Source organism: Columba livia, chromosome 4 (genome assembly GCF_036013475.1).
Source record: "Columba livia isolate bColLiv1 breed racing homer chromosome 4, bColLiv1.pat.W.v2, whole genome shotgun sequence".
NCBI lineage: Eukaryota > Metazoa > Chordata > Aves > Columbiformes > Columbidae > Columba > Columba livia.
Genome location: NC_088605.1, coordinates 66,057,307 through 66,072,064, shown reverse-complemented (window position 1 = coordinate 66,072,064; position 14,758 = coordinate 66,057,307). Strand labels below are relative to the sequence as shown.

The 14,758-nt window shown below is 40.4% G+C and overlaps 1 protein-coding gene across 4 annotated transcripts in view; it reads left to right on the top strand.

The window, feature by feature from the left end:
• AFG2A (AFG2 AAA ATPase homolog A) overlaps positions 1 to 14,758 on the top strand; it is a 225,742-nt gene that overhangs the window by 39,064 nt on the left and 171,920 nt on the right. For all 4 annotated transcript variants that reach the window (XM_065062123.1, XM_065062121.1, XM_065062125.1 and 1 more), the window contains exons 12-13: positions 7,675 to 7,728; positions 8,146 to 8,225. In XM_065062123.1, coding sequence (XP_064918195.1) covers positions 7,675 to 7,728; positions 8,146 to 8,225 — 134 coding nt within the window. The remainder of the gene's footprint in view (positions 1 to 7,674; positions 7,729 to 8,145; positions 8,226 to 14,758) is intronic.

The window sequence follows — 14,758 nt, the reverse complement described above, 5'->3', positions numbered from 1 at the left end:
AAGCAATCTTGCATGTAATTCCTAAGGGGAATTGTTTATTTTTATTCCTTCACTTGACTCTCCTTCTTTGTCTCTAATACAATGTATCTGCTATATTTATTGGGGAGGATGCTGTCAACTACTTTGCAGGGGATGGCCCTTCCTGCTCCCTCCCACCACCCCTTTTTCTAAATCTCTTGTAGCATCAAAGCTTTTCAGGGTTTTAGCCCAGGATGCTGCACACTAGAGGGGATGTAGGTTATTGATGGCATCTTCTTTCTACCTTCTACTTACTCAGCCGGCTAAAAACACAGTGACACTTTCTGCTGATTTCAGGAGGCTTTTGCTCAGGGTTGTGTCAACAAGGGAGTTGTAGTTCTGTTTTCTGTCCAACTAACAGGTTATCTGAGTTTACAAAATAAATAACAAGAAAAATTATGTAGTTTCTATGTGCTTATAGTGGTTTTGGAAGCATCGCTTTAGTCTTGCTCCTTACTGCTTTTAGTATTTGTCCGTTCAAAACTAAGGCAAAAACTCACTCACTGATAGTGACAAAAACCACCTTAGATTTTCAGAAAATTTAGATCTGCAAAAGTTAAACCCCCTGGAATTCAGATGAGACACACTAATTGTTGTAAACGTGATGGAGCAATATTTAAAAACAAACAAACAAATCCAACAAACCCCAATCCCACTCATGACGGTGTTTAAGGACGTTAACACTGAGCAAACGAATGGTACAGATGATGTGTACTATACTGCTCTGAAATATTATTTGCATTGGTTAGGAGCTCCAAGTATGGTGAGGAAAAAAAAAAGGTTAGAAAACATTCTGGACACTTTATTTGCTGTTACTTAAGATCTTGGGCTGAAGGAATATATTTTTTTCGGTTGGCAGTAATTACAAAAATATACACTGTTCTCAGAGCTCGGACTTCACCTCGGCTTGATTTAACTTCTTGTATCACCCTGTCGATGCTTTTGTACCTCTCCCCCTGCTTGACGTGCTTAAGCTTAGTTTGTCATCTGAGTCAATTACGTCAAAATATTTTCCAATTGAAGTTTCCTTTTCCCTTCATCTCTTGACTGTGGCAGCTCAAACAGATTAATGAGGCTTGGAAAGGCCAGCTGCTTTTCTTTGTGAAGAACTGTCACTGAATTTTGGGGAGACAGTGTAGCCTTCTGATGGGGGTTTCAGTGAGCAGAAGCATGAAATAAGAAAGCTGCATGACTCTGACTAGCTAAGTGAAACGTTTTAAATGAAAACGAAGCAGTATTGTGGTTTTATGAGAAACTCTGCAAACATTTGATAAAACTTCCAAAAAGATCCATAGTAACACACTTACAGTAACTTATTAGTTAATTAGCAGATGGTGAAACTAACTGTATTTGAAAATTTCTTGTTCAACATTTTTCGCAAGGGATAATAATTTGAGATACTTTAATGAACTCATTTAATCCCACAGCTATCTTCATGTTTTACTCATCCATTCTTACTATAAGATTCCCAAAAGTGAGTGTGCAGGCAAACAGTGATTCAAAGATAATCCCGTCTCTGTTTCCTTGTCCTTTCTCAATAACGTTGCAAGATTAATTTTTATTAGCGCTTATTTCTCCTCTCTCCCTTCAAGTTACTAAGGGTTTCTCAGCAATCAGGATACGGCAAAGTAGTGATTGTGGAATGGGGTGTTGCTGGAGGGGTGAGGTGTCAGCAGCCAAATACAGTTTGCAGTGCAGATGGCTGATTTTGTGTCTTTTTGCTGTGTGATTTTTGATCCCACGTCGATAGTGCCCTGGCGATGCCAAGCCTGGTCCCAGGCAGGGCAGTGGGTGGCAGCATTTTAATCGGTGGCTGAATGTGGCAGTGAACAGGAATGGGTGCTGAAAATCCAGGATAAATGGCAATGACTTACAAAGGGATTTCTCTGTGGACACGGTTGGTGAGCGAGACTGGTTACTTTTAGATCTGTTTCAACTCTGCTGCGATGGAATTTTGCCTCCGACTTGATATTGCTGTGCCCGTGCCGCCACAGCACCTCGTAAGCATGCCAAATTCTGGTGGGTTTGGGTGCAGCCGTAGGCCTCTCTGAAGGCACTGTTGCATGCAGTGAATTTAATTCAATGTTTCTGGTCAGTTCCCATGCTACACTACAAATACTGGCTTCTGCCTTGTGTAAAGAAGCCTGAAAAGATTGTCATTAAAGTTTGCTCGTCAAGGCAAATGGCAAACAAGTGAATTCTGCGGCATGCCAATAAAGAAAAAACATATATTATATTTGCCTTTGCAGTTTCATTTTGCTGCTTTTAGCAACTTCACTGCAAGGATTGACGGTGGCAATTTTTTGTCACCTTACTCCCTTGGATACTTTGGAGCCCACAAGCACCTGTTGAAATATTTAGAACATCAGACAGGTGTCAACAAGTTTTTAAGGTCTTCTGGAATGCAGAGCGGAGGGAGAGGAAGTGATTAAAATGGTGCATGGTGCTCAGCCTGGGGTTTACATCAGCAGAGAAGCTGGGAATGATGCAGATTAAACTATTAAACAGCGCTGAAGGAGAGGAAGTAGGCTTTATTCTTAATAAGCAAGTATAATGCATTTTCTAAGCAGGTATTTCTTTGTGTAGTGTAACCAATTACAAAATCACGCATGTACAACCTTTGCGTTACAAATAGCCTTACTGTTAAAATAAAGGAACTCTCACTGTTTATCTTGTTAGCTCTATTTCCTACAGCTGGCCTGGGTCGTATGTTGAGTTGGTTTGATCGTGGTGGGATGGGATGGTGTTTTGCTGTTGAGATTACAGTATCAAAAGGCTAAGTAACTAATTGTATGATATCAGAGAGTGGCTTGGGTTGGAAGGGACCTTGAAAGGTGATCTGTCCAGGCCCCTTGCAGTGAGCAGGGACATCTTCAACTGGATCAGGTTGCTCAGAGCCCCGTCCAGCCTGGCCTGGGATGTCTGCAGGGATGGGACATTCTGAGTCTCTTCCGAATCAGTTAATGCTGTGACAGTAGATCGTCTCACATGCGTTGTCATAGAACTGGAAATAAATTAAAAAAAAAAAAAAAAAAAAAAAAAAGGAAGAAAAAGGAAGCCAAAATTGTGGTTTTAACTCCGTGAAAGAGGTGTTGGTTGGGATGGGATCAGGCTTGGCTCTGAGCTGGCTGTGTACCGTCCTTGTGCAGTCGGATGAGAAATCAGCGCAGCAGAGTGAGGTGGATTGCGTCCATGAGGTAGATGCCTGTCTGGCCAAATCAGTTAGAGCGAATGCCTGATTCAAATGCAGATGTCGGAGTGTGGGCAATGAACATTGCCTTAGGTACACATTTTGAACAGCTGAAAACTAATTTGGGCACCCCCTTTCTTTTTTCCCTTTTTGAGATTCAAAGTGGAGAGCTCAGTTTCTAGATACTTAATTTTAAATTAGATATTAATTATGACTGATATTTGAATGTCTTATTTCTACTTTGAACGTGGCAAAGAAGGAATTGTGCACTAGATATATAGAAAGAGTAATCTGTAGGATGTCATGTAAATTCTCTAAATAATTTGATTAAAAAAAAAATGAATTAATTGTACCCTATGGTTAACATAGTTTAGTGCATCTGTGTCAGAGAGCCCAGAACTTGCATGTGAGGTTATGGCAGGATTTTGAAGAGAGTAAACAGAGCTGTATGCTGGAGAAATCTGGAGCCATATCCATCTGGCTCAACAAGCATAAATGCATAACTTACCTGATTGTCAAAACAGCAAAAAAAACCCCCATATATATATATATATATATATATACACACACACATATATATATATATATATATATAGGGAAGTCACTGACTAACTTTCCTATTAGTTGAAAGTTGCTTGCCCGGTATTTTCAGGCAGAAAAAATCCACAAGTGGTTTTAAGCACTGCTTAGGAAAATTACTGATACTCTTTAACTTCAGGGGTACCAGATGTTTCTCTTGCAGTTTAAAAACACTTTGAGAACTTCTGTCATAACCATGTGTACATAAGCTTATCTCATGTTGCAGCCTGTATACAGGAATCTTATCTTTTGTGCAGTTAATCTTTAAAGAGCTTATTTGGATAATATTTTAAATCTAAGGAATTTTCTTCTCACTTTTTTATGTTTTTTAAAAAAAAATCAACATAAGAGGAAAATCCACGCCCAATCCAGACCATAAACAATTGGAAGGTTTCATGATACATGGGGAATGTATCATGTAAACAAGAATGGGATAGTCTTTAACCAGAGTATACCTGGAAACTATCTGCTTTGAGACTGAAAAATACAACTCCTCAGTATACAGTGGACCTGAATTGGCAGATTTTATACTGTTAGTCTGGATTGTAGCTCACAAATGGTAAGCTTATATGCAAGGCTGAGCTACAACTACTTCTGGCAACTTCCTCCTCCAAATGTTTTGCTGGTTTTGGAGTCACCGTGCAAACAACCAGAAGGAACAGGTTGTATTTCTTCATGTCCCTTCATATGGAAGATCGCTTGTTGCAGAAGAGAACAGAGCAATGCATCGTTAACCGGAACCATTTGTTAGCAGCACCTTGTGGTCAGTATATCAACAGTTGTGAACAGCTTTTAAAGGAATCATTGTGCTCACCTCTGGGCCAAAACTGAGGTTTCAGAAAATGTAAACTCGCTGACTAAGTGGGGCCCACGTAATTTGATTTTTAAAGCATTAGAAAAGCATTGAAAAAATAATAAAAACGAACCCCACACCTCCTGGTATTTCTTGAGTGGCCTCCACCTTAAAAGCAAACTTCTTAGAAAGAGAAGGTGAGATTTGTGAAAACTGGAAACCGTGTCACCTGTCAGCAGGTGGTGGCCTGTAGACTGCTGGTGATTCAGATGTGCTTTTCAGAAGAGCTGCCACCAGTGTCAGCCCAAGGACAGCCCGTGTCCAGACAGGGTAAGGCAGGGGTTCAGCACAGACCAGAGCCAACTCAATGCAGTTTCTACATCCAGCTTCTTTGAACATTTCTAGTTTTTGTGTTGTGGTTTTAAGTGTTTGCATGTGATGAAATGTATACTAATTCCTCCTGTTCTGTGTGATCTTTCTCTTACTTTGGAGTCTTCTCCTATACTGCCATATATAATAAGAGTTACAAGCTGCTTGCAATAAAAGCTGTGGTTCTGAATGGCAGTTTTGGTATTGCTCATGAGTGGTGAACTAGGAGAGCTTCAAATCAACTTCCATGAAAGTTCTTCATGAAGAGGCACAGGTCATTAATTCATAGCAGTCCTTCACCTGGGGTTGCTACTTAATGACGGGAAAAATGGAGGAAAAACTTCATGTCAAAGCTTACAGCAAAACCATGAATTCAAAATAATTCTCTTTGGAAACATTTTAAACAGTATTTATTGCTTTGATGTTGCCTTGATCATATTTTAATGCTTAATTAAAAATAAATCTCCAAGCATCTGAAATTACATTGTACCTTAAAGCTCGAAGGCAGTAGTTTGGGGTTTAAGTATTTTTTTGCTCAGACAAAAGAAAACAACGTGTCAGGCTATTTGATGTAGTGTCGTTCTAGAGGAGTTGGCACTGATGTGTGTGATGTTGGCTTCCACGAGAATGCTGATGTGAACAAAGATTACTTGTGAGAAGAAGGGCATGAAAAAGGAGGTCCACAGGCTCCGAGAAGACATTAGTGAAAGAAATCTATAATTGTGGGTAGAATCTGCAGACGTTTCTCAGTGTATCAACTCGGTTTAAGAAAAAGCTAGACAGAAAGTAGACGGTGTTCGTTCCTTAAGGGTTTGTTAGGCCCGTGCTATCAGATTCCTCATCTGCGCTGAATGTGATGAATGGCAAGGGCCCGGAGCAGCTGGATCGTGTCTTTGAGCCACAGGCCTGTTCTGCACAGCCTGCTGCATGCTCCTCACCTTCAGTGGCCACAGTGAATAGTAGGAAAAGGCTTTGTATTGCTCTCACCTTGTTTTTTCCTTCTCTCTTTCCTGTGTTCTTCATCAGTTATGTGTCTGGGTAATTCTGTTTCCGCCCAGGTACCCAACAGACTCCAGTATTGGAGTTGTTGAAAGCCCGCAGGCGATGTTTTAACTTTAGCTACCGCAGCAGTTGTTTTAAGGGGGGGATGTTGATGAAAGGAAGCAATGCTAATTGTATCATTTCCTACCAGCAAGGCACATGGTAGTCTTCTTCCAGCCCTCACGCAGCTGGTTTTACCTGTGTAGTACAACAGGTCTGGCCACTGGACTGTCTCACCTGGTTCTTTTTGTAATGGACAACTCTTTGAAAATAAATAAATAAACAAAAATAGCAGCATGGCCTGGATGCTTTGCTGATATCACATACCTTGTGCTTCCCTTTTTAGAGTATACGTTCTTCCCCATACGTATGCACAGGATTTTTCCAATGGTGCCAGTGTCAAGATCAAGTCAGTGCTTTAACTGTTGTTGCAAGAGTGAAAATCAGTGTGGAGAGGGGAGACTGCAAAAACCAGTGTGATTTCTTTCTAGAGTAATGAATCAGTGTTCTACCCATCTGGGTACGAAGTCCAGACGGTCCTGTTCAAAGAGCAGCTGTCACGGAAGCGCTGTCGCTGCTAATGTAGAAATGTGTGTCTGCCACACGTTGTTTCTTGCATACCCAGGGTTTAAAGCTGCCCTGCTGCCCTGAGCTGAGCATTACCTGAAGGTATTTGCAGCTGTGGAGCAGGAAGGTTGTTCACTTTTCGGACTGTGAAGAAGGTTGTAGTTTCTGCTGGTGAAATTATGAGGACACCTGTTCCCTGGAAAATAGATTTAAACCACTGACTATTTTAATTCAGGGCAGGGGATAATAATTGTTGGTCGTGGCTGCAGGTCAATGTTGATGCAAACCAGGCTGAAGTCAATGAGTCGTTACCAATCCCAGGAGGATCTTAGTCCCATTAGGAAGCATTATTTAAGCGGCCTATCCTGCAGGATATAGCAGAACTGAAAATGCTTGGAGAATTCTCCATTGTTTTACTTTTTATAGTTGTAAGTACTTGTTTGAGACTCGAGGGTTGACCCCATGGTCCCTGGGCTGTTCCTGGTGGACAGGGCTGTGAGTATAACCAGCCCCGCAGCAGCTGGCAGTGGTGATGCTGCTTGGCAGAGGGGAGAAGGAATGTGGATGAGCTCAGACACTGAACAGCTTTCTCGCTGGGCATGGGGTGCCTCATGGATGGGTTTCAGGTGTGCTGCTGTGGCAGCTGCTTCTTTCTGGACCTGCAAGCCATCAAATTCGAAGAAGTGCTGTTAAGCATTGGTTTAAGTCACTGTTTTGGTGCTGGGCTACACAGGATGCATGTTGAGTGCAAGCAAATGCTTTTGGACTGATTTGCAGCCCCCTTGTTGCTGTAGTTGAGCCAATAGATTTTAAGAACCCCAAAGTGTTTGTTTTTTTGGTGAATTCTGTTTCTCATGGGAATACCAGGGAAGTATTATGGTAAGAGGACTAACCTACATGCATAGTTACATGCATGCACAGTGCTATAACAAATTGAGAAGAACTTGAGACAGGTAGACGGTAAGTCTAAAAATACACAAATAAGACTTGCAAGTGACAAGTTATAAAAATTCATTGTAAAAGAGCATCAGTAATGTATCACAGCCAAGTTGTCTCAGTCATTTCATACACAAATCTAATATGCTTTTAAAACTTCTTTTTTTTTTAAATTTTGCAGGGACCTGAGCTGATGAATAAATATGTTGGTGAGTCTGAACGAGCAGTGAGAGAGGTGAGAAAGGGCAAACCATACATAATGTTATATGTTAAGCTTTCTTGGCATTCACATTCTTCTCTGCTTACAAGGTTACCTTTACACTTTCAAAAAAAACTTCTTCTGGTTTAAGTTTAAAAAAGAAAAGAAAAAAAGCAGAATGGATATTTTGTGCTGTTTCATTTTTTCCTGCACCAGCCTAGTAATGCATGTCGGATTTGGGATCCAGTAGCAGCTTTCAGTGTAAGCCTGTATTGTGCAGTGTCCTGAATACCTTCTAAAAGATGTGGGGTTTTTATTATTATTAAAAAAAAAAGGCCACAAGGCTTATTTCTCTCCTGTGACACTGTAGTTTTTGAGGTGTGCAGGGGGTGATGGCATTATGTAAAACTTTTCCATTCTTTAAAACTGAGTGTTTCATTGCTGTTTTTCTAGATCTTTCGGAAAGCCAGAGCAGTGGCTCCTTCTATCCTTTTCTTTGATGAAATAGATGCCTTGGCAGTTGAAAGGGGAAAGTAAGTAATCCTGTCACAAAAATCACAGATGTTATTTTCTGATAAATTACTCTTTGTGCAATTACAAGTATGTTACCTTTCTATAATTATTTTATTAAATATATTTACATGCAGAAGTGTTGAATTTGTGACTTCTACCTAAGCATTCTCAGCGTGGCACCAACAGGAAAGCTGATGGAGTTCCTCCTTTCTCATGTCATTAATAGGAAGGATTTTACTGATTCTCGTGCCCTTTGAATCTTTTCTGTGGTTTTACCTTGCATTTATTTCCAGTAACCGACTCCTTTATTTTCCCAGGGTTGTTGCACTGGCCTAGAATAGTGCCTTCATCAAGCAAATAATATGATCATATGCTATATAATATTGGGTTTTCCAAGGAGACTGCTTGTATGCCTATATTTACCTTATGCCTAAATGCTTACCATTTGTGCCTAAATGCTTACATTTAAGCATTTCACCAGACAGGGGAAAACCTTCATGGGGAACACTTATATCCTTTCATGTGTGACATTAATAAGGTATTATTGTGCAAGCAGCTAACGATGTTTTTTATTATCCTGCTTTGCGATGGTTATGAGAGACATTTATCTCTTGTCTGAAGGAGGATTATAGCAGGTTTTAGTTCCTACTACAGCTTTTAAAATTTGACAGGGTGTGTAAGTGGTCTTTCTTGGGGGATACCTTCTTAAGAAATACTAATGCTTGGGAGCAAGTACTTTTTTCTGCTTTGTTTTGTGTGAAAAACTGTCAAATATGTGCATGTAGAAAGTAGTTGTCCATTTTAAAGGTATATCACAACTTCATCATTTTTCTGGAAAGGAAGTTACCTTGGTAACCCTACAGATTCCTTTGTATGGCAAAAGGGTCATTTGTATCTCCAGGAGAGGATAAAAGGTGTCATTCTGACATTTCAGCAACACAAATGGTTTCTGTAACAGGAGGTGGCATCACGTGCAGCACAGAGCTGCCCTGTGAAGCTGCTAAGAAATTAACACATTTTTCTGTAGAAAATGCAAAATCTGATAGGTATTTTCATCAGCATCCTTCTCATATGCAATGTATGCAACGGTGAAATTTGTAAACTTCCTAGAAATGCTAAACACCCTGAAACACCTGTCTGCTTATTGCAGTACAGAAGTTGCAAAAATGTGTGCTGGAATCAAGCCAATAGGAAAAAAAAAATTGCAATTCTTAATGTGTTTAGCTTTCAGAAACGCTGCTTTATCAAGATAAAACCTTTTGGAAGAATAAGGCATAGTGTATTTTAATCCACCTCCTCACATGGTGCTCTAGAGGTGTTGAGTTTATTTGTTTTATTCTATTAGAGAGTAAACAACCCAATTTTACCCTACCTGGAACTGTCTGTGGGGGGTAGGAGGCCTGGCACAGCTTGCTGAAGAATGTGTTATGACCTGCTGCAGTCATGTTGTGCTGGAGACATCTGGTTTTGGAGCTTTAAAAAGAACAGGGTGGGACACACAAATATTTCATTGTCAAATCTGAACCAGATGGGAGGTAAATTATGTAGCAGAATTCTCATAAAATTCATCTGAAATTAAATGGTGTAGGAAACCAGACAAGGCACTTATTAGAAACGGCCTTTTTTTACAGGCTGACTTTGCACAGTAGGAATTTGCAAATGCATTAGAGATGCTAACGATTTGTGGCCTCTGGAGATCCATTTCCTGCACTGTTACTAACCATACTGGTTTTCAAGGAAACACCTGTTTATATTGTCTCCCCATTCCCTCTGTTGGTTGCATTGGTTTTCTCTGCCTTGCAGTGAGAAACACTCTGTGATACAGCTTTGTAAAAGTTTATCCTCTCGGTTTAAATCCTTGCAAGGATCCTGTGGGTTTTGTGCAGAATGCACTTGTATCCCAGATCTCCCAGGTAGGTAACATCTCCTGATTCTTACAGGACGTATCCAGAGACGCAGAGAAGCCTGAACTGTTAAGTTGTGAGAGTAGTTTTATGCACAGTTCAGATCTGAAATGCAGATGTGAAATAACATTGAATAACTGCTTAATGCTTTTGCTTTTCAAAGCACTTCGTTGAGTATTAACCCATTATTACTTGTTTAGATTTGACTAGAGCATGTGGGTTTAAACACAAGTTTTGCTCCCAACCCTCTGTAGACATCACTAAACAATCCCTTCTTATCAGCAGCCACATACAAATTAATAGACTTGGTAATTAATTATAATACAGATAGATGAAGAAAGCGAAGAAATTTTCTTATTTGCACCATGCAATATAATGTCTCCTTTGCATTGTGTTGTGGATTTTCTATCACTGCACAAGCCCTTGTTCCATGGCAAACACTGTAGCTGCATTCAGATATGCCACAGTGTTTTATTTATTATACATTCCCAAGCCATAACTCCATAATTTTAATACATCTAACACTATCAGATGTAATTGTCTTGTGTAGCAGGTTTTTTTTTTTAATAAAAGGTATTTGTGTTCATGTATTAGTTACAAGAAATAATACTTTGAAGTCAGCAAAATTTATATAAATTGACATTGTTCAGTGTCAAAATGTACTATTTCTGAAAATATTATTTCTCATCCAGCCCGCTTAGAACTTTCATATGTTTTATATAGACGAACTAAGATCCTGGGTTGCCTTTTTTCTTGGGTTGTTCCCCTGCTATTTTGCATATAGACAATAAAGTAATACATTTTAATCAAAAGACAAAATTGGGCTGGATACACACCAGCCTGGGACAGAATCTACAAAAATGTAATCCTGTACTTCTGTAGAAAAATAGTTCAGTGTAAGGAGCAGTTGCTCAGCAGAGAAGCCCAAGTATCCTTGAAGCAAAGAGATGAAAGGGTGATTCTGAATGGACCTGGCTTTCCAGTGTGGTAGTGAAGATAATTTGAGCTATATTGATTTCTGCATTTTGTTGTGTTGCACTGTGCTTCTTCTAGCACTCTCAGAAGATTTTTTTCCCTCTCAGTCTGGTTTATGTTGAGATGTTACAGGAATCTTAGAGAGAATCAAAAATAAAAGACTAGGGGCTGAATGGACTGACTATAAAGCAAAAGGGAGGCATTCACAACTGGTTCTAAAGAACAGATGATAAACCTATAGAAGAAACACTGGGAGAAAATAGAGGTGTCATGATAAATTTTGAGTAAGAAAAAATGATTGAGATAGGGAAGACTTCTGTAAATCAGAAAGGCTTTTGATAGAGAATTCTCCTTCACTGTGAATTAGTCACATGGGAGGAGCTCTGGCAACTTACCACTTGACATCTTTCAAACAGAACTGATGTTTCGTGGATTAACATGCAGCGAGGAGCAGTCGTGCACCAGGAGAGGTGAACTGTGTGATGCACGAAACCTTTTCCACTGCTCTGTGGCTCTAATTAGCATTTTCTTCCACAAGTGGGTTATGACTTTATTTCCCCCTCCTTGCTTATGGAAGCTGACATTGTGACTCTTTGTAGGAGAGACTGTGCTGAAGTGAGACCCACAGCTCTGGTACCAGATACAGCAGCACATGATGAAAAACGTTTGCCTGGAAGTAATCCCTTCCCTGGTCAAAGCTTGAGATGCTTTACAAATTGCACAGCTGCAAAGAGTTATGGGTATTTGTTATCCCTTGGTATCCTGATGATGTAAAACCTAATTCTTCTGGCTGTTAGAGGTTGCCAAGAGGGAAATGGCTCGGTAATTAGACTTGAAAGTGATGAATGAATGTGGCTCTGTGTAAATGCAGCAGACAGTCTGTTTGCTGAACTTAAGAAATCTCTGTGCTTTGGAAATGGGATGTTGTTTATATAAGTAGGATTTTTAGGATTTTTGGGCAAGAGACTTATTTGTTCCTTTTCTTGTTTTTAAGAAGCAAAGCATTTTCCCCTTCAACTGCAAATCTTTGTAATGTAAGATGGGAAATGTTGTAGACTGATGTGAAAGACACTGATAAATTCCATTTTCAAGGAGGGGTGGGGAGAAAGACAAGGGACAAAAATCGGCACCTTGCATTTGACTTGTGAAGGTCAAATTAAGTTGACAGATGAATAATGCTAACTATTGGAGTGAGGGTAGGAGTGACAAAGTGAAGGGACTTTGGTACCAGCTGCCTCACACTACAATGTGATGGTGCTTTTCCAGGAGGTGTGTTATCCTGTAGACTGGGGGTGGAATATAGGTACATTCCTAAGCCACAGTTAAAATGCTCATAATGTCTGAAACGTACTGTTTTCCCTTTAGAATATTTGCAGTCTTAGTTTTTGAGGTGCTCAGGCTGCTAAATGAAGCTGTGAAAAACAGCAGCTTCTCTTCTGCAGTGTTTGCCATTTTTGCTTTCAAAAGGCACTGTGATAAAGCTGCTGGTTTTAAACCAGACTCTCTGTCTTTCTGGAATATTTTAGCACATATTTACACTGTACACTTGAACACAGTGTCACATTTTTCTGTCTGTGCAAACGCCCTTGTGTAATCGGCAGCCTCTGTCAGGAAGGAGATCAGCCTGCTGTGTCCCATGAAACCTACAGGCTGGGACAGAGCAAAGTGGCATTAGGTAGGACAGAGGTTCTCAGTGGAAAACTACCTTGCACATGATAAATCACTAGTGGCAGGGCTGAAGGAGGTACTGTCACCCTAATGTTACTGATGCAAAGGCAAAAGAGAGTGAAAAAAGAACACATGGAAGAAATGGAATTTTCTGCATTGTACTTGTTTTGTTCTAGCAGCTGGCTCAGTTGGGCAAGGAACTTGGCTTTTCTGGCTTGTGTTGGCACTGGTTGTCTCTGAGTTGGGGAACATCAGCTGATTCCCTGCAATATCTGAGCTGTGCTTGTGTGCGATGGAGCACTGAGAAATTAAAAGCTTTTGTGATTGCTGTCTGAGTTCTTTAAGGTTTTGAAATTTGGTGTCCAAATAGAAATATTCTGTGGGGAAAAACAAAAAAGAGCTGCGTGTCCAGTGCCAGCTTTCTATTTTAGACTAGCAAGGAGTGGTGAAGAAATAAAGTTTTGAAACAATTTAGTTGGACAGTAAAGCTTGTGATTTGCTTTGGAATAGCAATTTTAACAAATAGCATTACTCGTAGGTTGTGTGTATATAAGATAAATGTCTGCAATCCCTTTAATTCTAAAATAAAGTCATTAACACTTCTTGTCTAGCAAGAATCCTTTATCACAATGTGTTTTAAATCTGTATTTCCTTTTTGTTTCAAAAAAATAAATTTGTAACTTTGCCACCCTGTGTTATAATTTGGGTATTTGAAGTCGGTAGGCACTTATATTGGCATCAGTGGAAGCACAACGGGATCTGTAAACCCTTTTCTTGCAGTCATTTAAGTGCATGGCTAGATGTACAGGGTTGAGAGCGAGTGATCAAGTCAGTTAACGTAGGCAAGGCGTTCTGCAGGGCTTGGCAGTGCTGCGGCAAAGCTGACCTGCAGCTAGATGCTTCAGCCAAAACATTAATTTGAGCTTCTCTCTGGGCATATATAGTGACCACTGTAGGGCATTGGCTATGAAAGAAGGTCAGCTCACCCACACTAAATGTAATTGTAACTAAAACTTATAAATGAATGTGCCCTTATGGCCAAGAAGGCAAATGGTACCTGGGAGGCATTAAAAAGAGTGTGACCAGCAGGCCAAGGGAGGTTCTCCTGCCTGTCTGCTCGGCCCTGGTGAGGCTGCGTCTGGAGTTCTGTGTCCAGTTCTGGGCTTCCCAGTTTAAGAAGGACAGAGAACTGCTGGACAGAGTCCAGCGAAGGGATATGAAGATGATTAAGGACTTAAAGCACCTTTCTTATGAGGAGAGACTGAGAGAGCTGCGTCTGTTCAGCTTAGAGAAGAGAAGGCTGAGAGGGGATCTCATCTATGTTTATATATATCTCAAGAGTGTACGTCAAGAGGGTGTGACCAGACCCTTCAGTGGTGCCCAACGATAGGATGAGAGGCAACGGGCACAGACTGAAGCACAGGAGGTTCCATCTGAATACGAGGAGAAACTTCTTTCCTTTGAGGGTGCCAGAGCCCTGGAACAGGCTGCCCAGAATGGTTGTGGAGTCTCCTTCTCTGGAGACATTCAAGACCCACCTGAACACATTCCTGTGCAATCTACTCTGGGTGAACCTGCTTTAGCAAGTGGGTTGGACTAGATGATCTCCAGAGGTCCCTTCCAACATCAACCATTCTGTGAAACTTATTCCAGATGAAGGTGAACCTCTCATATTTAAATATTGTTATAATGAAATGAAATCCAGTCTAGGTACTTCTATGTCTGTAATATATCCAACTGAAACTGTACTTGCTTCCCTGGTAGACATGATTGACTACAGTTTTCAACTCGATTAACTTCTAGGAATGTGCAGAGGAGAAATGCTGAGGAAAACAGAAAGAAAGGAAATGGGAAATTCTCTGTGCATCAGGTGTGGTTTTGGATTACTTTTTTTAAAGCAATGTCAGTGTTAACAGAATAGGAGAACTCCTGATGTTAGCATCCTTCCTATTTCAGCTGGATGATGCCAGGGCCAGATGAAGGCAAGGTCTAACATCCATCTTTCA